Here is a 12677-nt window from a genome sequence, read left to right as displayed (position 1 = left end):
ATGATGGACATTTTGTTGTTTGAACTCAGTCTTGGTGTCATGTTAGGGGGGCAGTATCATCTGCTGCTCCCAAGGGATGTGATGTGACCTATTAAAATTAGTTGCTTTTATTTATTTATTTATTTATTTTTATTATTATTATTATTTTTTGCAGGCGAGTTTATCAAGGCCCTGTATGAGTCAGATGAGAACTGTGAGGTGGATCCATCCAAATGTTCATCAGGTGACCTGCCAGAACACCAGAGCAACTTGAAGATGTGCTGTGAGCTGGCCTTCTGCAAAATTATCAACTCATACTGGTAAACACACAAATAAGGCCTACAACTTGGGAGCCACCCAATGTAGATTTACTGGTTTTGTGTTTAAAATTCCCAATTCAAACTTCTAATTGATTATGGTTGTAAACATACAGTATACTCAGCTCTTGAGGACTAGGAATGATTAACGTTTAGTCTTCAAGCTGTAGTTCTTAATACCTGTTCAATAATTTTCAGATCCCATGATAAATAAGGCTGAATGCATGTTCATGATTGTTTATTATCAATATATGTGTAAAGAATTTCAGAAGAGACTTCATTTCATGTATATATCAGTGCAGTGTGTCTTCTACATTTATTTAGCTGCTGCTGGAGGTAAGAAACTTTGCTTTAATCTTGGCACCAGCAGAGGTATTTCGTTCCAATTTTAGTCAGGGACTTGCACACTGATATTTGGCAGAGGGAGCTTAATGCTGAGTTACAGCCTTTGTCAATACCTCTAAAGATCTTTTTATCCAACGTCCTTGAGGTATTTCTTCCAGTGAGGACACGAAACTATAGATAATTTGAAATTGACCCTCCTAAGCATTGCTTATTAACACTTGTCCTCTCTGTGACTCTTGGCAGCGTTTTTCCTCGAGAACTGAAGGAGGTGTTTGCATCGTGGCGGCAGGAATGCAGCAACCGTGGGCGACCAGACATCAGCGAGCGGTTAATCAGCGCGTCCTTGTTCCTGCGTTTTCTGTGTCCGGCCATCATGTCGCCCTCACTTTTCAATCTGATGCAAGAGTATCCTGATGACCGCACCGCACGCACACTCACACTCATCGCTAAAGTCACCCAGAACCTGGCCAACTTCACCAAGTGAGTGTTTGTTTAGTTGTGTGTCTGTATCAAGGGGCCGTGTAGCCACACAATGCATCATTAAACGGTATACATTAAAATAACAATACTAATTTCAACAAAATAAACATTTGAGAATTTGGTCACTCTTTGTCCCTGTTCATGCCTTCAGGTTTGGCAGTAAGGAAGAGTACATGTCCTTCATGAACCAGTTCCTTGAGCACGAGTGGACCAACATGCAGCGCTTCCTGCTTGAGATCTCCAACCCAGAGACAATCTCCAACACAGCAGGTTTTGAGGGCTATATCGACCTGGGCAGGGAGCTCTCCACCCTGCACTCCCTGCTCTCTGAGGTGGTGTCCCAGATGGAGCAGGTACTGGACATACTACATCATGCTGTCTAGACTCTAGAGGGGATTTTTAAAGATTTCACCAAGTAAAGATGAAGAATTTTGGACAAGTTGATTGCTACCATAAAGCTGAAATTCTTTATTTAATCATATTTTTATTTATTTACGTAATGTAGAATGCAATCTGTTATTTGTTTAATATTGAGTAATAAGTAAAAAGGGACATATGTTTTATAGTGAAGCTGGCACTGCACTGACATTGACACAGCAGTGAATATGACAGCTGTATCCACCATTTCATGGATAAATCAAACAATCTGAAAACCATGCATGAGATTTTTGTCAAGTTGTGAAATGAACATAACGTCTGCTGTTTTGACTTGTACCAGTGATTAACTCATGAACACAAACATGGTATGCATTCCAGTCTTGATGAATGCAGCTCATGACAACATTTAAACAACATATTGCACACATACAGGGACAGTGGAGACAAAATATCACAGTGAGAGTCATCAATGTCATAGCTGTTCAAGTGCATTAAACTGCACGTCATTGTGTTTGTAGTAGAAGGCTGATCACAGGCAGCAGTCAGCAAGATACAGCATTCCACTCTACCCGAAATATTTCTCTTATGCCTCCCATGTATGAATTGTTTCAGGCTATAGTTTCAGATTGACCAAACATAACTTTCAATGCAATGTTTTAAGAAAACAATTTAAAGTAATAATAAAAATGCACACATTGTGGGGGGGGGGGGGGATTTCACACAGCCCTGCTTGTCTTGTTTCATTAGGAACAAGCAGCTGTACTGTATGCATTAGTAGTTGCAGAAAATCTAAAATGCATTATCGCTAATCTCAGGATTTTAATCGTGTATGGACCAAAGTAGAAGGTTTACCCTACAACAATCAATAATGTATTACTGCATTACATAAACAACGCACAAGGGGAGAGCACTGTGAAGCCTCTAAGGCTGCAGGAGGCATATTAATGGTTATACCAAGACACTTACATTAGCTATGGTGGCAGATGGGAAGCTGGTAATAATTAAATGAAGGGTAGATCTAGGGTCTTTTTTTGTGTGTGTGTGTGTGTTAATGGTACAGTCATAAATCTGTTTCTCAGAAACCTGGCTCTCAATAATTCACACCAAGTCTGCCTAACACTGTCCATTCAGGCTGATTTCATTATTCAGTACATGTAGTCTGAATGATTACTGTCTGGAGAAAGTGGGCAAAACATTTCTTGGAACAGGAGATGCAAATCGGAAATTCAGTAAAACACCATATTGGATTGCAGTTAATGTTTGAAGTTGTTCATTCTAATATTTCACTTCACTTGAACGTCTCTCCCCAGGGTGCGGCCACTAAGCTGGGTCCCCTGCCCAGGATCCTGCGGGAGGTGAACTCAGCTGTGTCCAACCCGTCCTGTATGCAGATGACACCTGGACAGTCCTCAGAGCACATGGGCTCCCCTCCCGCTGTGGCAGGCTGCAGCATCTCCACAGGCCTGCAGAAGATGGTCATAGACAGTGACCTTTCTGGGTGAGAGGAAAAAGAAATATTAAAGATCTCATTATACCAAGACCAGCTAGTACAGGGCTGTGCATCTTTGGCTAAACTGTTGCTCAGTTCAAATGTGTAAACCACACTGGAGTCATCAATTCAATTCAGCCCTTTTGGGTAAAACATTTATTTATTATTTATTATTCTTTATCTTTTTTTTTAATGTATTTTTCCATTGAACACCTGTAATAACAGAAGACTGATATTAAGACAAGAAATCAGACAGCAGAATAAGTTAAACATTATTTATTCTACAAAACAAGCATCACTGACAAAAAAACAACTTGTAATTTTATAATACTGCCAGATCAACACAGAATTAGGTCGTGAATAATTCGATTCAAAGCATTCCACTGCAATTCCAATCAAAGACAGTGATACTTCCCTGTTATTTCTTGATTTCTATTAGTAGATTGATGCAGTTCAATTGTCAGAATTTATGGTCGATGCATCAATGCAATGAATGAATTATTATACCGCTACTTCTGAAAGATTATGCTGTTTTTTTATTGCCTCTGTAGGTGTAGGGGAGTTTAATTGTTTATTCTCATGACACCGCTCGCTTGTGTGTTGACTTTGGAATCTCATCAAGATTAAACTCAGACACACAGACTTGGAAGAATATCAGAATTGCAATTTGTGTGTCTGTGTGTGCTTGTGTGTGGAAATGATCAAACCCATAATGAGTTTATTTGTCTGTTGTCCTTAAAAGTCAACATCAGCTCGATTGTGCTCTCTCTGCCAGTGCTAACAACTCTGCTGAGTGTTAATGTGTTTGCCAGGTGAGGCTGTGACACAGCAAGCAGCTCACCCCTGCTTGTTTACATCAGCTAGATGAAACCTCATTTACTTTCCCGTGGCTGACTCAGACAACACCTTATCTAGCTTGTCGGCTGTTCCCATACTCTGGCTGGAAAATAGTCAGGGGACACCAACACAGAGACAAACATGAAGACAGGTTGATGGGAGCACCAACAGCCAGCCAATAGGAGAAATGAGAGCAGATAAACTGACAGCACGTCACATCGGTACCATTATGCTTAGGCCCAGGATCAATGGAACTAATTAACCGGTGTCCCTATATGGCCTGATCTCAGAGCACACCCTCCTTACTTTATCTCATTATTTGTGTATATATTGATGCGTGTGTCCTCATCTGCCTGAAACTACATGCGAATAAGCTTACCATTCTTGCCTAATTGCCTCTCATCTACCAAGAAGTGACATGAAGAGTGGAGGGGCACAAAAGGAGAGAGTGGGGAGACTGATAAAGAGCAGAGGAAGGAGAAATATGGCGAGAGTGAAAAATTGAGCAGAAGGAAGGATAGAAAGAAGGTAATGGACAGAGGGAGAGGGACAGAGAAATAGGGAGGAGATGAGCATGATGCAAGTGATAGAGATTATTGGAAGATAAATCATGTCTGTCAAGGTAATTGTCTCCAGGCAATAAAGCCTCCATTTGACTACTGGAGGGAGGGAAGAAAAAGAGGATGAGGGGACAGGGGAGCAAAGCAAATGAGTAGAAGCCACACATCCTCCAAAATTTTCCAGTTTCAAACAGGTAGATAAATAGATTGCTGGACTGTTGTCCTTCATGGGGGATGTTTTTTTTTTTTTTAAATAATACAACAGAGGAATGCCACTGCGATACAGAGACAAGGATCACTTAGGCTCAAGTTGTGCTTCAGTGGGGAGTTTTGTTCAGGAGAGACATGACAGTAGCTACAAAGCTTTTGGCAAAACAAGGCTTTTGTGTCTGAGAGAGCTGTGTCTGCAGCCAGAGGAAAGTAGAGAAGAGCTGACTGAATGGATGCTTCATGTCATGAGCTGTTGGTTGCGTTTGCTTTGCAGATAATAGTCTTGGTGGTGTGATGGACAGGTTGGGAGTCGGTAGTCCAGGGATCTAACATGATATGTGTGTGATCCTTGACAGTTTGCTTTTGTTGGTGACTATAAGCTTTGTGTAGAAGCAAATGGCACTATACATGAGAAGTGGCTCAGTGATTCCACAATATAAGAGGAGCAGTAGCTGTAGTTTGAGTCCCTGCTGACAGCATGCAGAAATGTTCTTGATGTGCTGGTTGAAGCTGAGATTAAAGTCTGGTGTAAGAGAGCCTCAAACTGCTCCACCGCCTCACCAGTAGGACTGATTCTGCAGTGAGTACAATCTGTGGGTCAATTAGAAGTTCCTTTGTTTTAGCGACCTTCAGCTATATGTAGATTACACCATGAGGTAAAATGGGTGATGGGGTTTCTGTATTTAATCGAGTGTTGTCACTGAGGAGTGCAAGATTGGTAGTGTCATCTGTTCAGTATCTGAAGACATCAATGTGTGTGTGTGTATATATATATATATATATATATATATATATATATATATATATATATATATTTTTTTTTTTTTTTTCTTCTTCTCCCTCCACAATCTTCTTAATTGCTTTTTTCACTTTTACCTCATTCCTTTTTCACCGCTCCGAGGTGCTGGTTCATCTGTTTTAGGACTCAATGGACCTTCTTTAATTGGTTGAGAGGTTAAAATGCATATCAGTTTATATCTTATTTTCAATGGTCCATTTCTCTCTCTTACTGTCTCTTTCAGATTGGTTGACTTCACGAGGTTACCCTCCCCCACCCCAGAAAACAAGGACCTATTCTTTGTGACAAGGAGCTCAGGAATCCAGCCCTCCCCAGCACGCAGCTCCAGCTACTCCGAGTCCAATGAGCCTGACTTGGGCATGGCCAATGGCAGCAAGAGCCTGTCCATGGTGGACCTTCAAGACCCTCGCAGTCTGGAGGGTGGCCCAGGTCCCAGTGCCTCAGATGGCCTCAGTGAAAGCTCTACCTCTGGGGGAGTGTGGTCAGCCAGAACCCCACAGGGCAATATCCCTGGAGGTCCCACCCTACGGAGGCCAGGCCAGACCCCCACCACTCCGGGAGCAGAAAGCACCCCAGGCCGACCTGCCCAGCTCCTAGCCCCACTTTCCTTCCAGAACCCCGTCTACCAGATGGCTGCTGGCTTGCCCGTGTCCCCGCGTGGCATGGCCGACTCCGGCTCTGAGTGCCACAGCTCCGTCAGTTCCCATAGCAACAATGAGGACGGGCCAGCAGGAGGAAAGCATGCCTTCCTGAACCAAGGTGGAGGTGGAGGGGTAGGTGGGGGTGGTGGGAGCAGTGGGGATGAGTACACCAGGCGCTCAGGGGAGTTCACCCGCCGACAACTGTCGCTCACAGAAGCCCAGCACCAACCCACTGTCCCCAGACAGAATAGCGCTGGCCCCCAGCGCAGGATAGACCAACCTCCACCTCAGAGTGTCACCCGGGGACGCACACCCCCCAACCTACTCAACAGTGGGCCATACCCCCGGCCCTCATCTGGCAGCATGATGTCATCATCGCCCGACTGGCCGTGCAGCGGGGCTCGGCTCCGACAGCAGTCGTCCTCATCTAAAGGCGACAGTCCTGAGACCAAGCAGAGGGCTCAGCACAAACAGGTACAGAAGGCACCGTCTTACACACTCTGTCCAATGTACAACCTGCTCTTCTTGCTTATAGAGAATGATTGTGATTTCTTTGACAGCTATAGCAGCTAATAATGTCCTTAGTTCATGTTTTTGCTTGAAATTACAGTGATAAAACACAGTGGGGGAAAAAAAAGCCCATTGGTCTCATAACACACATAGCATGTTGACACAGGTTGCGTGGGTGGTCTCTAAGCACAGAGACTCTGCTCATTGTGTCCTAATGAATTACAGGAATTGTGTGTGTAATAACAGTAATCTGCATACAGGCAGCTCATCACTTCACCACTGTTTTACTGGAGGAGTGTAATAGGCTGAGAATGACAGTGGTATAGGCACAATTAGTTTCTCAGTAACTAGCAGAAGACTGAACGCATGTGTGCACACAGATACAGACACACAGTCAGTACCAAACCATAGTCTGCACACAGATCTCATGGACACAAACAGGTATATTACTGTGGTAAGTGGATACACTAGTGTGTAAATGTGTGTGTGTGTGTGTATGTGTGTGCAGGAGGGCTTGTCCATATATATTATGGACAAGCCACAATTATTAATTGTGAGTCTATTATTTGCTGTTGAGAACTTTAGGCTGTAATTAAAACCCTTGTTCAGTGGCTGTCCTTGATGACAGTTGCTGGTGAGGTGACAGGGAGGGAATCTGCATATAAACCAGAATATCTTGCCATAATGTCTTTTGAATTGGCCGTCCATTGATAGAGTGATTGATAGAACCAATCCCAAGGTTAATTTGTGTCATGAGAATGCAACAGGCATATTTGTTATCAGAAGTTGAAGAGTCCAGACATAATGTTGAGTTTACTTTTCAGTGTACTTGTAAATAGATGACCAAGAAAGACAAAGGATTTAATGCTTTTTTCATAAAAAAAAAAAAAAAAAAAAAAAAAAACGGTGACCAAATAGGCTACTGAAAACAAACCATTAAACTGAACTAAGTTTTTCGGGATTTTAAATTAAGAAACAATTGTATTTGATAAACTATATTTAAATGGTTTTATTTTGTCCTCTGCCCCTTTGCTGCTATTCAGGTCCAGGCTTCAATCCTAAAGAGAGTTTTGCACAGTCATGAAACAATCCCACTTTTCCTCTCATGTAACAGGCCATAATACTCTCCCTTACCGCCACCTTGTCAGTGTAACTGGCACACACACACACACACACACACACACACACACTCCCGGCCTCCTAGGTTCTGCCCCAAGGTTGATCACTGTTTTGCTGTGTTTCTTTTTGTCTTCTACCTTACCTCTCCTTTGCTGTAAGTGTGATTGTATGTGTCCGTACACACACACACACACACACACACACACACACACACACACACACACACACACACACGTTTAAATCAGTGCTTTATGGACCTATGTAGAAGTGTGTATGTGTACTACACGGAGACGAGTGAGTATCCATTCCACCCTGCTTTCAATCCAGATGGCGTACTTCTTCCACATGCATTTCAAGCTTATTCCTGTGTTGTGTTTTGTGTTATTGTTGTCATTGGTTGCATGCACCCCTACTCCCACCCCACTTGCACTCAGCTCATGTGTGTGTGTTGTGTTGGTTTCACTAGGCCCCCTCCCCAGTGAACCCCAATGCGCTGGACCGCACGGCAGCCTGGCTATTGAATATGAATGTGCAGTATTTAGACCATGAGGGGATGGAGCTCGAGTCACTGAAAAACAGAGAGGATCTGACTCAGGTGGAGAAGGTAACCTGCCTCCCAATCCAGCCTTTAACTGTTACCAACCCTCCTTTCACAACCACCTCAAACCCCCATGTGCTGATACTCCTTTGAGACTTTAAAACCCCTCTTAACTTTCCTCACCCCCTTTACCCTTCATTAATTCCCTCACATACTCCCTTCCTTTAGCAGTTAAATATTTCCTTTATCTCTCCTTCATCGCTCAGTCCCCTGCCTTGACACCCTTGCCCCTCCCAAAGTCTCCAATCCCTCAGACATAGCCAAATCTTTCTTCAGTTAAAGGCACACTCCACAATTTTTGTTCAGAGTAACCCCTAGTGTTTGAAGCAAACCATACAAAATCATTATTGTTTTGGGTTTGAACTTTAGAACAAGTGCCACTCTCAGTTGTCTTCCTACTTCATTTCCAGTTGCACTGCTTCTTTTTGGTGGAAAGTGCACATTCTGGGAGCACTGCGTTTCCATATAAACAAAATTGAGGAGTGTGCCATTAAAGCTACAATATGCAACTTTTTGACATTGGATGACACTGAAAAGGCTGTATGGTACATTATAGGTCTGGGTCTATCAGTAACCTATATGCAAATATGTAAATCCCATATTTACCTGAAACTGGCCCCACACTGTTTTTAGGGACATTTTTAGGGCATCAAGTGTAGTGATGCATGAGGTGGCAAAAAGTGGACAAGTGGGGGATGAGTGTTGGGGTGGATGTTTGACCAACAGACTGGAATGAGGGTGGGACTAACTATACTTACAATACTTTATCAAAACAAACAAACAAAAAGTTGCATATTGTAGTTTTTACATTCACGTGTAATAAAATGATCTCCCTACATCCCTGAAATCAGCTACCCTTTTCCTAACTCTGTCAAACTCTACACACCCTCACAACTTAACAACTTTAGAAAGGTTCATATTATACATTGAATTATCTTAATATCCTATAGAAAGTGTGTGTGCGTACATAGCTGATGTGAGTCTGTGTGTGGACAGAAGCTTTTTGCTGCTTCCTCTGCCGATGTAGCTGCTGCTTTTCTCACCAACTTTTACTACCATTCACCCTCAGCTTGGCTTACATGCTTTGATTGGCTGCAACACATTCCCCCATTTTTTTCCATCCATAATAAATTCAAAGCTGTCATCTTAGCTCAGCCTAGGAAGGGAAGGCAACCAAAGAAGGCAATAACTCCATGCTGACAAAGAGGCCACCTTAAAATAGTCCACCAGAGCCATGAAGTCAGAGGAGGACTCACTGAGGACTCTGTCAGAAAACCCATGCAGTATATTGAACTGAATTGAACATATTGATTTCAAACATGTAACAGAAATAATAAAAACATAAATAAATACATACACTATTACAAAATCAATTAAAAAATAAAGTCATGAAGAGGAAAATTATGGTAAAGAAATGTTTCAAGGGAAGAAGGAAGAATTAAAACCTATTTAATAATACCCCTTTTTCATACTACATTATATAGCCTAATTCTTGCACAGCAGGTTAGACAGAGGTCCAAGCGAATAATCCATATGTTTGTAACAATACAGTGGACATAGTGGCCAATAGTGGCTGTTTACATTTCACTTGCATATATACTCTATAGATAGAGATTAAAGAATAAATATGAAGAATAAAGAATAAATTACATTTTATAGTAAAAATATTTATGTGTTAAAACAGGTATACAGCTAGATGGCAAACACTCATGGATATAACTAAACCAATAAATAAATAGTTTGTAAACTGATAATTATCCTATTATTAAAACTTTTGCTGTAGAATGCAAATATCTCACATGAAGATGTGCATGATGATTCCCGTAAGCACAGTCAGTTCTTCTCCACACCGTATTACAAGGCCAAAAGACAGAGTTAGTGTCAGTGACCCATATGTACAGATGTAAATCCTGTATTGACCAGAAACTGGTCCCTGACTGTTGTTAGGGACATCTTTGGGCACAGGGCATCAAGTGTAGAGAAGTTACAGCAAAAGGTGGGGGGATGAGTGCTGGGGTGGGACTCCCAGTTCACCTTTGGAAAACCCAGATACAACCAGAGCATGCATTTATCTATCTATCTATCTATCTATCTTAAATTTAACAAATTAAATTTAGGAGATTGACAAAATGATTAGGTGCTTGACAAAAAACATTTGTGAGGACAACAACAGCTGTCTGGAAAAGCATGTTAGATTTTTTTTACATTTGTGATGTTTGGGCCTTATCATGCATTACACAGAGGATAAATATGACTGTTTCCAGATAAGATGTGTGCTCAGCGTTGACATGTTTTGTCCTCGACAGCAGCATGGCAGCTTATTTAAAGGCTATACTCCAGGCTAATATTGAATGCAAACTGGCTTCAGCCTTCAGCAAATAAAACATCAGAAAATCAGCAAATAGAACATCAGTGCCAGTAAGTGCAGAATAGGATTTTTTCAAATTACTTTTTTCCCACATTCTGTTCTGTTCACTCTTGGTAGCTTATTCAATTCAAATGTGTTGATGAGATTCCTCTGTTGCTTTAATTTGAACTAATGTTTATGCTGGATTAGATAGAGCAACTGTAAACAAAATCTGTTGCTAGACAACGTCTGATGCACATCTGCAACAGCAGTAAAAGAGAGAAACTGAGCTGACACAGTGCCTATAATTATTATCAAATTAGCTGTATGAGGCAGAAATATGCAGATCCCTTCTCTTTTTAAATACCAATCTTTTAACAATGACAGACTAATATACACAAATGTAGGAAGATGATTGATGAGAAGACTCAATTTTTATTGTAACTAACCTTTCTGAAAACAGTAAAAAGAACCATCGTGGCTGAATTACTATAAAGCCCAGTGGTTTTGAGATTTTGCACTATGTGTATTAGTCACGGTGAATCACTGCTTGAACACAGATTTGTGGCACTACAGAAGAAAAAGAGCTGTGATTAATTATGGTTTTCAAAACAAAGCATGAGAAAGAGAAGATTTGACAACTTCTTATTAAAGCAATTTGACTTCCAATGACAGGTGGAAATCTACTGACAGCCCTATTTTTCAGACAGAAATTAGGGATGCAGGTAAGAGAGCAGAACATGGGGAAGGACAGGACAGTTGCAGAGTAAATGCCTGTGAGAGGTATATTAGATATATTAGATCAGGGGAGGCAAAGCGGTCCAGCATCAAAACCCTGTTGCACAGAACTGCACAACAGGTGCATGGCCACACTACAACAGCAGCAATGACTTACAGGCCTAATCACACAGCTGAACACTTCTCATTGGTCTTTTCTTGCCTCTTAAGTCGTAAGTCTTTGTCTCTCAGTCCTTCTCAGGTCTGGCTTGTTCTCACTTGTTGCCACATGAAGCAGCTCTTTCACGTGTGTGTCTGTAAGAACAGCGTGATGTTTTGACTTCACTTGTTTCAGTGTAGAAAAAACTTGATTCACAGACGCAAGTTGATCCAAACATTGACATGAGCTTGAGTGCAAGCTGTTTGACATTGAGAAATCCATCTGTGGGCACAATTTTCCAAAACACTGTGGTTCTTTCTCTCGAAACACATTTAAGTCTGTCATCTCCCAAAAGTTCAGTCATCTCCAACTGAGACGGTTTCATCTGCCGCTAAAAGAGCTTTCAAACAATCCAATTCAGCCGTGAAAGGGTTGATGAGGAATGTGATCCATATATGTTTCCATTGAGCTGTTAACATCTGATTTTCTGCAGCTGCAGGTGTGACACAGGACAATTCAAATTGTAATTTTCATGAGTGAGGATAACATCATCTCTGAGGCCCGTCTTCACAAAGTCCCCTTCACTGTTTGGCTTTTTAGCACGAGCCATGTTCTGTGCCACCTGATATGATGCCATGATATGATGTGACCGTCTCTGAGTGCTTCATAGATTTGAAAAACCTGAACTTGTTTCTCTGACTGACGTTTTCAACGTGTTTCCCTTGTGCTTGCGTAGTTCAGTGGCTTTGGGAAACTCCTGGGTCATGTTAGCATGGACTGAGGTGAAATCAGACAGTGAAGTCTCCAATATCAAGCAAAAGGATTTGCCATTTCGTTCTATTTGCGCTTAGCTCTACATTGTATTTCATTCAGTTAGCCTGGCCAACAAACTTCTGCATCTGTACTAGGGATGGTACCGATCCGATATTAGCATCGGATATCGGTGCCAGTATCAACATTTTACCTGGATCATTGGAGCAAACGAAAGGGTCTGCGATATGGAGGTATTTCACCCTTAGCACGCCAACTAGCTCGATGGCAGTTTGCAATGTATGTAAAATGAATGTTGCCAGGGGTGGTGGTAGCACTGCCAGATACAATACCACAAATTTAATCAAGCACCTCCAGAAACACCACGTGAAGGAGCACGAGGAATTTGAGCAGTTGAACAGATCAAAAGAAGCCGCCACT

General features: G+C 41.8%; 1 protein-coding gene across 12 annotated transcripts in view; it reads left to right on the top strand.

The window, feature by feature from the left end:
- The window catches only part of dab2ipb (DAB2 interacting protein b), a 204890-nt gene that overhangs the window by 180879 nt on the left and 11334 nt on the right, over positions 1-12677 (top strand). For 11 of the 12 annotated variants that reach the window (XM_030064946.1, XM_030064945.1, XM_030064947.1 and 8 more), the window contains 6 exons: positions 155-299; positions 885-1121; positions 1273-1474; positions 2810-2997; positions 5618-6509; positions 8131-8268. In XM_030064946.1, coding sequence (XP_029920806.1) covers positions 155-299; positions 885-1121; positions 1273-1474; positions 2810-2997; positions 5618-6509; positions 8131-8268 — 1802 coding nt within the window. The remainder of the gene's footprint in view (positions 1-154; positions 300-884; positions 1122-1272; positions 1475-2809; positions 2998-5617; positions 6510-8130; positions 8269-12677) is intronic. The other variant, XM_030064951.1, reaches the window with a different exon arrangement.

The sequence above is a fragment of the Myripristis murdjan genome, chromosome 12 (assembly GCF_902150065.1).
Source record: "Myripristis murdjan chromosome 12, fMyrMur1.1, whole genome shotgun sequence".
NCBI lineage: Eukaryota > Metazoa > Chordata > Actinopteri > Holocentriformes > Holocentridae > Myripristis > Myripristis murdjan.
The sequence above is the reverse complement of the archived record's forward strand: the minus strand, read 5'-3'. Positions and strand labels throughout refer to the sequence as shown.